The sequence below is a fragment of the Psammomys obesus genome, unplaced genomic scaffold, assembly GCF_907164565.1.
Source record: "Psammomys obesus unplaced genomic scaffold, mPsaObe1.curated_primary_1811, whole genome shotgun sequence".
Taxonomy (NCBI): domain Eukaryota; kingdom Metazoa; phylum Chordata; class Mammalia; order Rodentia; family Muridae; genus Psammomys; species Psammomys obesus.
The window spans coordinates 33,514,540-33,527,873 of record NW_026585644.1 but is presented as its reverse complement, the minus strand read 5'-3'; the positions used below and the strand labels follow the sequence as shown (position 1 = coordinate 33,527,873).

At 46.7% G+C, this 13,334-nt stretch overlaps 1 protein-coding gene and 1 non-coding gene across 3 annotated transcripts in view; both read right to left on the bottom strand.

Moving 5' to 3' along the window:
- Positions 1–5,926, bottom strand: part of Drc1 (dynein regulatory complex subunit 1) — a 34,865-nt gene extending 28,939 nt beyond the window's left edge. For both annotated transcript variants that reach the window (XM_055626380.1, XM_055626390.1), the window contains exon 1: positions 5,741–5,926. In XM_055626380.1, coding sequence (XP_055482355.1) covers positions 5,741–5,901 — 161 coding nt within the window. In that variant the 5' untranslated portion in view covers positions 5,902–5,926. The remainder of the gene's footprint in view (positions 1–5,740) is intronic.
- Positions 594–700, bottom strand: LOC129691573 (U6 spliceosomal RNA). The gene has a single exon (XR_008722498.1). It is a non-coding gene; the product is annotated as a U6 spliceosomal RNA (small nuclear RNA).
- Positions 5,927–13,334: the final 7,408 nt, after the last annotated feature.

The window sequence follows — 13,334 nt, the reverse complement described above, 5'->3', positions numbered from 1 at the left end:
ATACCACAGTCATAACTGGTTCTGAGCCACCCATAGGTGCTGAGAATTGAATTCTGGTTCAGCCTGAAGGGCAATATGAGCTCTTAATGATTCAATCGCCTCTCCAACCCTTAAAAATATTCTTTTAAAACAATTACTCTGTTCTAAAATTACACTTTAGGGCTAGAGAGGTGGTCAGTAGTCAAGAGTACTTGTTGCTCTTCCAGAGGAGCCGGGTTAGTAGGTTCCCAGCACCCACGCGGCGGCGCACAACCACCTCGTCCATTCCTGTTCCAGGAGAGTCAGTGAGCAGGTCCGGCACCCAAGAGCACCAGATGTGCACGTGGTGTATAGACATACACGAAGACGAAACACTCACGTTCATAAGACAAAAGAAATAAAGCTCAAAAAAATCTAATTTCTTTTTATTCATTGACAGGAAGCCGCGCCACAGTGCGCACGCGTAGTCACAGCGTGCAGGAATCCGTTCTCTCCCTCTACCAGTTGGGTCCCCGGGGACTGAACTCAGGCGGTCAGGCTTGATTAGAAGTGCCTTTACCTGCAGAGTCATCGCATCAACCCTAAGATCTTTTTTCTTTTCTTTTTTTTTTTTTTTTAATATGGAACGCTTCACGAATTTGCGTGTCGTCCTTGCGCGGGGGCCATGCTCATCTTCTCTGTATCGTTCCAATTTTAGTATATGTGCTGCCGAAGCGAGCACCCTAAGATCTTTTGAAGAATGAATCCCGACTCATACAAGCTCATTCTGTAATTCTGCCCTGCCTCTGGCTTTACCTGGGTCGGGGCCCCTAAAAGAAAAAGGGAAACTCTTTGTTCTCGGCCGCCCCTGAGCCAGTGCGATGCTCCTAGGTTGCTTAGGCACCTGTGATGTCATCATCAGCCGTCACCCACAGGGTGACGGACCCAGGATGAAAGGACCTCTACCTCTTACCTCCCTTTCTCTTGCTCCTTGTTGTTTTGGTCTCTCTCCCCTTTCTCTGTCGGGGACAGAGCCTGGCTCACTCAGGCCCTAACTCTCTTCTGCTTGCCTTCCCCCGAATCTTTCATATAAGATCTGTGGTGTGCACATGGCATTATTTGTAAAAATATACCAACGCTGACAGACACACGAAAGGAACGACTTAGGAAAAGGGAATTCAGTTTCTGGGGACTTCTTTATTTACCTTACTATGTTACTGAGTAGCATTTACAAATGGCATGAAACAGGCACACCGGGCCTGGAGAGACCGCTCAGCGCTTACACTGCCCACTTTTACAGGATCCTGGCTCCAGACCTTCAGGAGTTGGTTGAACCTGCAGTGACCTTGACCTTGGCTTTCGGGAACAGGTCTCATGGATAAGCATCCTTATAACAAGGAATCAAAGCCAAGCCAGGCTACCGGGAAGACAAACGTCGCCAATGGCAGGCTTCACCTCGGAGCAGTGCTCATCTCCTGGGAAGGCCTCCCTCATGCCATATGGACTTCTTCCAACTAAACAGCAATAGGGGCACTGCTGGGGACAGGAGGCCCTTACGCCCTGGAGCTGCTAGTGATGGAAGGTCCATCCTGTATTCGCTCGTCATCTAGTAGATAATACCAGGATGTCTCCAAGGACAAATCGGCCATCAATTCCCTTGAACCAGATTTTTGTTAGGCTATCCTCATCATTGACATATTCCATCTCTCTGCTACCCCGCTCTTTCTGCTGGCAGCAACCTGAGTCCTTCCACCCAAGCCAGTGCCGTTCCTGTCTCCTCCTCCTCCGTGGCTTTTCTTTCTAATTAAATCTCCCGCCTCAGCCACGCATCATTACTTGCACCTGTAATCCCAGCAATTGGAAACCTGAGGCAGGAGAATTATTGTGAGTTCCGGGCCAGCCTGGGCTACAGAGTGGGACCCTGCGTCGACGATGACAGAAAGGAACAAACCAACAACTTGTGCATAAGTGTTCGTTCACAGTCTGTTTTTATTTATGCGAACAGTAAGGCATGTGGTGGCCTCGAACAGGGCTTGTAGGGGCCTTCAGAATCAGAACTGACATGATAAACCTGGGGTCACTAAGCATCCCAGTGTGATCATATTAGTTAAAGCCCTTTTCTCTGTCTCGTCCCATTAATTGCTCTCTTTAATTGGCCTAGAGCCCAGCATGTTAGGGCTCCCAGAAACAGGTCTGTGCCCTAAAGCTGCAGTAAGAATTTGTATTTTAGTTAGAAAGTAAGACAGACAGAAGAGCACACGTTCAGGGGCAGTGTGGGCCACACGGCGAGCACCAGGCCTCCTACCTCCTCGGCTACATGGTGAAGGAAGGGAGGGAGGGAGAGAGGAGAGAAAGGTCTGGAATTTTCCAAGGAGGTACCAGGCAATGAGCTTGCCACCCCCAAGCTGCTTACTCCCAAGCAGCCTCCTCACTCCCAAGGCCTAAGTAGGCATACGGGCTCTTGAGCTGCTCCAGGAAGGAAGCTGCCAGGATTCCAGCATTCATTAGGAAACAAGAGATTCCTCCAGTGTCCTCGGCTCCACCCACTGTGTTCAAAGTCCACCAGCTCTGCCATGGTATGGCCCCTTTTGGAGATAAGAGAGCTGGCAGCCACACTGGGCTCCCAGTCTTTTTCGGTTTGGGTTTTTTTTTTGTTTGTTTGTTTTCTTTTTTTTTTTTTTTTTTTTTTTTTTCAGAGACAGTGTTTCTCTGTGTAGCCCTGGCTGTCCTGGAACTCGCTCTGTAGAGATCTGCCTGCCTCTGCCTCTGCTAGAATTAAAGGCCACCATTGCCCAGCGACCGATCCAGTCTTACCCAAACCCATCTCAGCAGTGTCCTTTGACTCAGTTTCCCTGATCTGAACCTAGCCCTCGCTCTTCTGGAAAGAACACCAATTGTTCCCTTCTGCTAGGCCACTACCAGGCTAACTTAACTGTCTGCCAGCCCCCACCTCAAACTTCCTACCTTGGCCATCAATCAATTAATTAATAACCAACTCTATCTAAATACTCCCAGCTAGTCCCTGAACAAAGATCAGGAGTTCAGAAAGGAAAGTGACTTCTGTCCAGATCTGCTACAAATTCTCCCCGAGTTTCTATTTCAGTCCCTTTGCTGCATTGTTTGTTTGTTTGTTTTTTGATTTTTTTTTTCCAAGACAGCCTTGGCTGTCCTGGGGTCACTCTATAGACCCCACTGGCCTCAAACTCACAGAGATCCTTCTGCCTCTGCCTCCCTGAGTGCTGGGATTACTGCTACCATGACCCCCTCCCTTGCTGCTTTAATTCACTTTTTTTTTCCAACCTGGGCACTGTGCTAGCCCATAGGATCGCACTCACCACATGTGACTAAGAGACCCTTGAAATGAAGTGAGACCAAACCAAAATCTGCTAAGATACACACTACAAGGCTGGAGAGATGGCTTGGTGGCTAAGAACACTTGTTCTCGCAGAAGACCTGGGTTCAGCTCTCAGCACCCACATGCCTATTCACAACTCAAGTTCCAGGGATCCAGTACCCTCATCTGATCTCCTCGGGCACGAGGCAGGAATGCAGTGCTCATGCATTCATGCAGGCAAAGCCTTCATACACATAAAAGAAAATAAATCTAAAAACAAAACAGAAACCACCCACTTCCACCGGGGAAGATAGAAACATGAGGACTAGGACCTGAGTTCAAACCTCCAGCCTCCAGCACCCACACAGAGGCTGGACGTGATCACCCTCGGTTATCCTGTCTTGTTGTTGGTTTCCTTGTGGCAGGGTCTCCTTCTGTAGCTCAGGATGGCCCGGAACTCTTGAACCATCTGCTTCAGCTTCCTAAGTATTGGTGTCACTGGTATGGACAGCACCTGGTGCATTTTCTTTACTCTGGAAGCTTCTAGACACTTCTCTTTGGGCTTGGTATTCTGGACTTTTGCAGTGATATACTTTGGAAAGGACTCCTCTTTCCTCCTCTCTTCCTTCCTCCTCCTGCTTTTCTCTTTTTTTTCTCTGCTCTCCCCTTCACTCCCTTCATTCCTTCCTTTTGTGCTGGGAATTGCCACATGATAAATCACTGAGTTGCACCCCTCCCCCTTACCCTGGAGTAGGCCTATTTCCTCCATTGTGCTGAACAGGATTAATATTATTATTCTATTCTATGTGAAAGGGTGTTTTGCCTGCCTGTATGTCTGTGTAGCCACGTGCCTGCCTAGTGCCCACAGAAGCTAGAAGAGGTGCATTTGGTTCCACTGGAACTGGAGTTAAGACAATTGTGAACTGCCTTGGGGTGTTAAAGATCAAGCCTGGCTCCCCTAAAAGAATAGGCAGTCATTTCTGTCCCTGTCATATCTCACACTTACAGCACTACTTATGCCCGTTGTTGATTAGAGTATAAATTTCCTGGGGGAAGTTTTGTCATGTGATCTTCACTGAATCCCTGGTATCATTGTCAAAGGCCACTGTGACAGTCAAGACCATGATCCGCAGACAGCTTTGAAGACGGTTAAATTTGGCATCATTTGGAGCCAAACAGAAGGCCAGACAAGGGTCCAGTCCATCTGCTAACCAAAGAAAGCAGCACCGATTGCAGGACAGCCCTGCCTGGCCCAGTTCCTAAACCGACCCCGGTTCTCACCTCAGAACCTGTTAACTAAAGTGGTAGCAGGGCTCCCAGGAGGAATAGCCTGGAACACAGTGGCAAATACACACTGTAATGATGCTCCTAGCCCTTCCTGAGAAGACCGATGGTCACTAGGAAAGTGTTGGTGAGGAGGAGAATACCTATCCAGGCAGTTTTAGGACAATTAAAACAAGATCTCAGTTACCACTGGTACCTAGAGATGCAAACCATCACCGTGGCCTTGCCCACCTAGGAGGAAGACATACAGGCAGCCTTCATCTTAGGTTTCCGCTGGACCTGTAGACTCAGCCAAACATCATTTTTTTTTCCTCTCTCTCCGCAAAAGTAAGACTGGAATGAACTACTTAGAAATTGAGGAACCTGCCACATTAACTCTGGTGACCAGAAGATAAGGGCTTTCATAGCATGGGAGCCAAATGGATGCCCCTTTGACTGTGCCTAAGCTAACAAAGGGAGCAGGGCCCGGGGATGCAGGCGTGGTGATCCCCAGCACAGCACCGCTTAGCTCACAGGCCTGGAGCTTGCAATACCTGGATGGATTCTGGAAAATGATTATCAGTCTCTGCAAGCACAAACAAGCAGGTTCACCACAGCAGACTGACATGGCCTAGGGCCCAGTGACTTTGGCCATTAACTGAAAGTTTTACTATATTTTATTTTATTTTGAGGAGACAAGGCCTTCCTATGTAGACCAGGCTAGCCTTGGTCTCAGAGATCTGTCCTCCTCTGCCTCTCCAGCACTGGGGTTAAAGGCATGAGCCACTACACCCGACTTTATTTTATTTTCTATTTTTAAAAAGGATCAAGGTGTTCGCCTCTACGTGGAACAATCACACAGGCTCACAGGCTGTGGTCGTCGTCTTGGCCTTTGTTATAAGGTATTCTCAGTGGATTGTGGATAACTGAATCTTTCACAGAACAATCCCCATTACATCAGGTCAGCAAACTAGCCTCTGGACTAAATCTAGCCTAGAATCTTTTATTTTTAAATATTGGGACAAGGTAGCCCATATGTAGCCCTAGCTGTCTCAAAACTCAGTGCTTAAATGTTCTGGAAGAAAAGCTCTCCCGCTCACACGTAGCCACCCGCCCCTCACCACAGAGCTCCCACCCAGCCGGTCCCCCAGCTCCCTCACAGCACCACCCCACCACCGGGCTCACCGCCTTCGGGCTTCCAAGCGGGCAGCGATGCGCAGGCGCCTTGCCAAGATGCGCTCCTGCGGGTTTTCCGAATTCACGGAGGGCCCAAGAATCGGGGTGTTGGATGTATGTTCGTCCCCATCCCCCTGGTCTAGGACCCCAATGCTTCCTGACGGATTCATGGCGGCGACCTCCCGTCCACTGGCAGCTCGCCTGGACCAGCAGCCTGGTTGCTAGGAACAAGCCGTTGCCAAGGGAAAGCAGTCACATGACCCACAGCTGGAGGAGTTGTCCCGTGGGCGCCAGGGTCCATCTTTTCTGTCTCGCACCAAGATCTGTACGTTTGTATCCCAGCTGTGCGAAACCACCTCAGCCCACTGCTTTATTCTGGAAGCGTGAACCCAAGTGTACACCCGACTATGATCTCCTGCAGGCATTACTTATCGAAAAAGAGGAGGGTGCAGGAAAATGGTTTGGGGGAAGGGACCCAGAACGCCACCCTCTCTCAAAGCAGCAGTCTGCTGAACATTATTCCTTAGGTACCGTGTGTCCCCTTTTCAACAAAAATAATGTTCCTGGGCCAGAGAGATGGCTGAGTTCAGTCCTTCAGACCCACACTATGGAAAAAGGATCAGTTCTGAAGAGTTGTCCTCTGACCTTCACACGATGCATATGTATAAAAAACATTTTTTAATGTTCTCATTAAGAATTAAAACCATGCCTGTGGGCTTGTGATAGAGCTCCGTGGTAAAGGGTTTGTCAAAATCAGCAAGTGGGGTAGGTAGGTGGGAGCAACGTGGACAGGAGACACAAAATAAAACAAAAACACCACGTCCATAATCCCAGCACTCAGGAGTGTGTTCTAGGTCATCCTGAGCTACAGAATGAGACTCTGCCTCTTAATAATTAATTAATTATTTAAAAATTTGATGATCTGCACACACATGCTCGCACGCTCACACACACACACACACACACACACACACACACACACTTAAAATCCTTTAAATACCCAGACATGGCAGTTCACAATCTGGGAGACCTAGGCAGGATTGTAAAAACTTCCAAGTTGCAAGACACAATCCCAAAAGCTAACACCCCGGAGTTTTACTTTCATAGCATCAGAGACTGAACCTAGGGACTCACACATCTAGATGGGGGCCCTGTCCTGAGACTCTATCTCCAGCCCGAAGGCCTTTCAAGCCAAACTGTACCAGTATTATTTTGATTGGCCCTCACCTCATCAGACATGGACAGCTAATCAATGGGCAGTTGGAATACAGACACTAGCCATGGACCCACCCTGCCACCTTGGAAGAATCGAAGTTCCTTGAGGGCTATTTCCTTAGCTGCCAAGAAAATATTGCCTTGTCCACTCGACTCAAAAATCAGGCCACGAAGATAAGCCTTTGTGACCAAGTCCTGCCAAGAGGCAAGCGGAGCCATTTTTTTTTCTATTAATGCATTTTAAACATCAGTTTTTCAAGTCTGCAATGGTGCAAACGGGCAGCTGCTTCTACGATTTAGGGTCTTCTACTAAAGCTCTCTTTTGTTATAACCTCAGGCACTAAACTTTCCTAAGGATCTAGGCTCTTTTAGGTTCTGGCTCATGCCCCTAACATTCATGAAGCCGTATGTCTGTGTGTGCTTGTACATGTATTTGGCTAGCTCTGGCCGTGACAAGGATATCATGAGATTGTCAACGGGAATGAACTGCCACACAGGGCACAAATTAAAGAACAAAAGTACCATAAAATTCTAAGAACTTGGGAGTCAGAGGACACTCAGAAGTTCAAAAGCATCTCTGGCAATATAGTGAGTTAGAGGGGAGCCTGGGAGAACATGAGATCATGTCTTAAAAAACAAAAAACACCACCACCACCACCACCAAAAAAACACAGTGGTGCATGCCTTTAACTCCAGCATTCAGGAGGCAGAGGCAGGAGGCTCTCTAGGAGTTCAAGGCCATCTTGGTCTACATAGTGTGTGTGTGTGTGTGGGGGGGGACGACACAGACCCATGACAAGTGATCAGTACGAATACTAGGTAATAATGGCCCAAAGCCATACCAGGTATCTATCAGCCTAGCTTCCTGTGTGGGAAGACAGTGACTCCCATTTTTCTGTTGTTTGGGTACTGACCACTACTATTAGATCTCTCTCCTTTCTTCTCCATATCTGGGGCAGCTGTTTTAAAAAGGAAGTTAAGAGGCAGTTTGCCTAGTATGTGTGAGGCTCTGGACTTGCCCCCTCCCATCTCAAAAAAGCAAGAAACAACAGGAGAGATGACTCAACCATGAAGAGCACTTGTTGCTCTTCAAGAGGACCTGAGTTCAGTTCCCAGCATTCACACTGAGTGGCTCGCAAATGCCTCTACTCCAGCTCTACAGGACCTGGCACCCTCTTCTGCCCCTCTCTCTCTCTCTCTCTCTCTCTCTCTCTCTCTCTCTCTCTCACACACACACACACACACACACACACACACACACTCACACACATACACCTTTACAAGGGGCATAATTAGGATGAAAGCTTGGGCCTGTAACTTCAGTACCGAGGTAACTAAGGCAGGACTGATTTATTTCAAGACCAGCTTGGGCTATGTGGCGAGGCTAAGATAAAACTGTCAGCTTACTCCTGTCTTTTGTTTTTGCTTTCGGTGGCAGAGGCAGGCAAGAGTACAGCTGTCACAGCTGAGAGGGATTTAGGGAAGGGGCAAAGGGTTAGTCCTGCTACTGACCAGCATACACTACCTGTAGATTCCAAAGGTGGGCCTGTTCTGAGAAATGCCTTATAAACCCACAGAAGGAAAAGACATAGGGAACATTTAACCAGAGTCTGTGACTATCATGTGGAACAGTCCATTCATGGCTGACGACAGCTCATCTGTTAATCATCTGAAAGGGGGACGAATGGATAGCTGGGAATTATGGGAGTAACTTGCTACAACAGATTGACAGCTGTCTGGAGATTAATTCAGGAAAGACCTAGATGCCCAAATGGTCACCCCCTGTATCAACAGAATCCATAGCAATAAGGAGAAAGGGCTTCTGGTTATCACAGGCTGAATGTAGGAACAGTAGGAACCATGGCGCTGGCATTCTTGTTATCCCCATCCCGGCCAAGGATACAGTGCAGTCCTTGGGCTCTTTGATCTTAGCTCAGAACAGGATGTCTTGTAATGGGCACTGTCCCTGCGTGGGCTTCCACTGCTCATTCTTCAAGGACAACACATCAGTGAACATCTTCAAACCCCATCATGGTGCAGAGAGCTGCCTTTAAGGGCCATGTGCTTTAACCTGGGTGGGCAGCTGGCTGTGCCAGTGTGTTCCTGAACCCACTAAACCCACAGTCGCAGACCCCACCACACACAGAGCTTTGTCTGTTGATACAGGTAGGGTAGCTCTGGCTAGCCTGGCGTTCGCTCACATTGTAGGTCCAGGATAATTCTCCTGTCTCTGGGATAATGTACATATCACCATATCTAGCTGCTTAGGTTATTTTGTGTGTGTGTGTGTGTGGGGAGAAACAACACATTGATTATATGATTCTATTTCTGTATGTTTATACCAAATAACCTTAACTGGAGTTTGAGGATGTCAGAAAACCTATCACACCTTTTAGAAACTTCTCGGTTTATTTGTACATCCCAATTTGTGTAAATTTTACTAATCAGATTCCCAGAAGGAAATCTTTATCCAATTTCATTTCTTTTCCTAAAAACTTCTTTAGTATTGTCTTTAAGGTATGAATGAAGGAGCCAGGCCAGAAAGATGGCTCAGTGGATGATGGTGCTTGCTTGCCACCAAGCCTGACCACTTGAGTCCCATCCATGGGACCCTCCATACTGAGAGAGAAGCAAATTCCAAAGACTATCCTCTGACATCCACACGTGGGCAGGGGCATAGCCCTACTGCCAATAAATGCATCTTTCAAAAATTATGAAGGAAGGAATGGAGGAAGCCAGAGAGCCAGGAGCTATATCGAGCTTGAACACAGCTGAAAGGTTTTTTTTGTTTTTTAAACTTAAACTAGAGGGTAGGGATGTACATCAATTGGTAGAGAGCCTGCCTAGCATACTTAAAACCCTTGGCTCAAGCCCCAGCACAGAGTTAAGCTGGCTATGGGGGCATGCCTGTACTCAGAGCATCCAGGAGATAAGACAAGAGGACCAAAAGTTCAAAGTCACCTTCAGCTACACAGTATTTGAGGCCAGCCTGGGCTACATGAGACCCTGCCTTGAAAAAAAAAAAAAGTTTGTGTTTATTATTTCCACTGTCCCCAGGGAATCAAGTGCTGCTGTCACCAGGGTGGGACTGAAGGAGGTCACACCTAGGATGGTTTTTGAAAGCAAGCTGACCTTTCTATACCCCAAACAAGCAACAACCAGAAAAAGAGCAACGACGCCCTTTTTAGGGCTAGCAATGCGATTCAGCTGGATTGTCAACACGACGTTAATCAGGCCTGAGAGTGCACACACCTGCAATCCCAGTAATGGCAGGTGGAACAAAGATGTAAGAAATCAGGTCACTTTGGATCTAAGTAAGACTCATCTTAAAAAGACAAACAAGACCTTTACTATTGTGCTTGACCAATGGTTGACCAATGGTTCCACACATCAAGCAGCTTGGACACTGCTTCCTACTACAGCACTTTCCCTTTTGCATCTAGCAAGGAAGGACAAAAACAACAACTTGAAAACAATTAAAAGGATTTAAAAATTATTTATTTTTTTATTACAATAAATATTTAGCAATAAAGAATTAAACAATCGAAAACCCACTGCTTTAACTTTTGGAGTCGAGAGCAGCAGACACGAACATAAATCCAGTTGAACAGTCAAGGCTTGTAGAATCCAGTGACAAGGAACAGTCAGGTCTTGGTTATACGAACTAGCAACAGGGAACAGTAACACAGATAATGCAGAGATCACATTCGAACGCCCCAAGCATCCTACTATACATCGAATCACAAGACTTGGAACATTCCGGTAAAGTTCAGCAAGTATCTCTCCAATGGAGTCCACAGGCACATTGCTCCCAAAGCTGCCCTCTGGCCCAAACAGGGCCTGGCAGACCCAGAAACCTCAGCCCTGAAGACAGTAGCCAGCATTCTTGAAATCAGTCTTTCTGGCCCACAAGTTCCCTGGTGAAGAGGAAGTGGAAAGTGATATGCTCTGAGGGCTTTCTCAAGGCCTGAGGTGACCTGGAGGGGAAAGGTTATGGCTCCAGGAAGGAAAGTGGCTTTAGATGTGGGCCATGGACACACCAAGTCCACCCAAAGCAACAGTCTGACGAGGGTTACCACCTGGCTGATGGGAATCAAGGGTAAACTCCACGTAGATACGGCATCATATATGTACACAGACAAGAGCTGTGCTACTAAGTGTGTGTATGTACAGAGCACATGAACTATTAACACAGCGAGTCCTATGTAGGTCAACTAGAGTGGGAAGCACTTGAAAGAGGAAAGATCTGATGTCTTTATTTCATTCTTTGCAGCAAACACCCTCCACCGGCTCCTGCGGGGGGGCAGGGGGGGGAGGAGGGGTTGAGTACCTGGGAAGGAGTGGAATTGTACTCTTGCTTCTGCTCACAAAGGCACCTAATTAAATTCTTGCCACCCGGTCTTAGCGTTGAACATGAAACCTTACTCAAAAAAGTAGTAATTTCTTTTTCTTCAACCATCATCCATTCTTGATCACTGGAAGGTAGGAAGGAAAGAAAAGATCTCCCCTTTAAAGGACTTGCTCACTATTGTCTTCTACTCTACCCAAAGAGGGGGGGAATTTTTTTTTTCTTTTTTTAACTAGAATTCGGAGTTCTATACTGAAATCTGCTTTCTTGGGACATTTTGAAATGAGCTAATCACTATACATAACTGAGTCTTTGTCTCTCAAATGTCTGCTCTGATGAGGACCTAAACCAAATAACTGACATCCAAATGTTACTGTGGAGAGTGGAGTCAGCGAGTCACTCTGGTGCTCATGGCTATTGATGGAGTAAGCCCAACAGGTCAGTAATGCAGCCAAGTTAAAACAGGCCACGTCTGTAACCCACTCAGCTACCTCAAGTATGAAATAAACGTGCTCCAGGTCACAAGTTCTTCCTTCTAGATATAAAAAAGTGCCTACCAAGAATATCACAATCAAGCATTCACGAAGGATTATTTCTGCTTATGAAAAGCCACAATTCAACTCTTACTTTGGTTGTTACCCAAAGAAACTGCTTTCAAGATCTTGGCCAGCATGACAGAGAACACCCACAGTATTTAGTCACTTTCTGGATTCAGCGCTATCTCTGATTTTGTTTTACTGTGCTGAAAGGGCACTGGTTTCTCTTTCTATTTTAGACTCCCAGTGCCATTGCTCCAGCTGCCATCAAAACTGCTGGACCCTCTGACTTGGTCCAGCTTTCTAAGAACGATTCTCTGAAAGGGAAAAAAACACTCTAAAAGCCCAGAGCAACCTTTCTGTTCAACCCAAAGGTATTTTCCTAGAGAGCCAAGCCCTTGTCAAATACTCTACAATCATTCCGTGAGTCGCTTTCCACCCTGGGAACCCAGCCTTCCTCACTGAATGAACAAAACCTCCCTGCTCAGGCTGCCTGTGGGAGGGCTCCAAATAGCAACACTCCTACTACCCTAAGTGTGAACTTACCAAACATCTATAAAAAGAATCTATCTCTAGGCTAGAGGGATGGCTCAGCGGTGAAGAGCACTGGTTGTTCTTCCAGAGGTCCTGAGTTCAATTCCCAGCAACCACATGGTGGCTTTCAACCATCTGTAATGGAATCTGATTTCAGTAGTACATGAAAACAAGTGTTCATACACATAAAATAAATTAATAAATCTTAAAAAACAAAAAAAAGAACATATCCCTGCTTACAAGACAGATGGACAAGAAGCCACTGGTGTACTATCACGTGACATCTGTTTATGAAAGAGCAAAGCAGGACAGAAAGCAAGTCACGGTTAGTTTGTCAAACGCTGGACCTAAACCAGCCAGCAAGTCCAACTCCCATGGCTCGTGTGAGAAAGAAACACACAGGTCACTGCTTTCTCTGGATGGCCACAATTCACTGCATACCCTGAAGCCATGGCCTGTTGAGATGTCAGTCATTTGTACCACTGTCAGACATGATTTAAAAACAAAACAAACAAGCAAAAACCACCTAAAATCTGTAAACCACGTGGCTTACACAACTAGCAAAGGCAAAGCAGACAGTTACACTACCCTTTTTAAAATTCCTAGAGCATCACGCATTCAAGTTTCTCAGTGATTAGTTAACACCATTTGACTGTTGGGACTGTCACTTTAAATGCACATCAAAGAACTTCAGTGCAGGTGCAGCAACTAGGTAACAACCCTCGTTCTGGAAGGCTGGAGCAGGGACAGCTAATTATAATAGGATTACTCACCCACTGTGAGTGCTAGAGATAGAGCATGTTGCTTTCAAGCATTTCATGGGACAAAGAAACTTCTGGTCTGACGTCACAGATTTCCTAAAGAGGCCTTGACCAAGCCCAGAAGTAGGTGTTGCAGGATATTTGTTCACACCGCAAACCCTGAGATTGTGTTGCTTACTGGAAACCCTGTTTCTAGTTGTGGTGTGGCT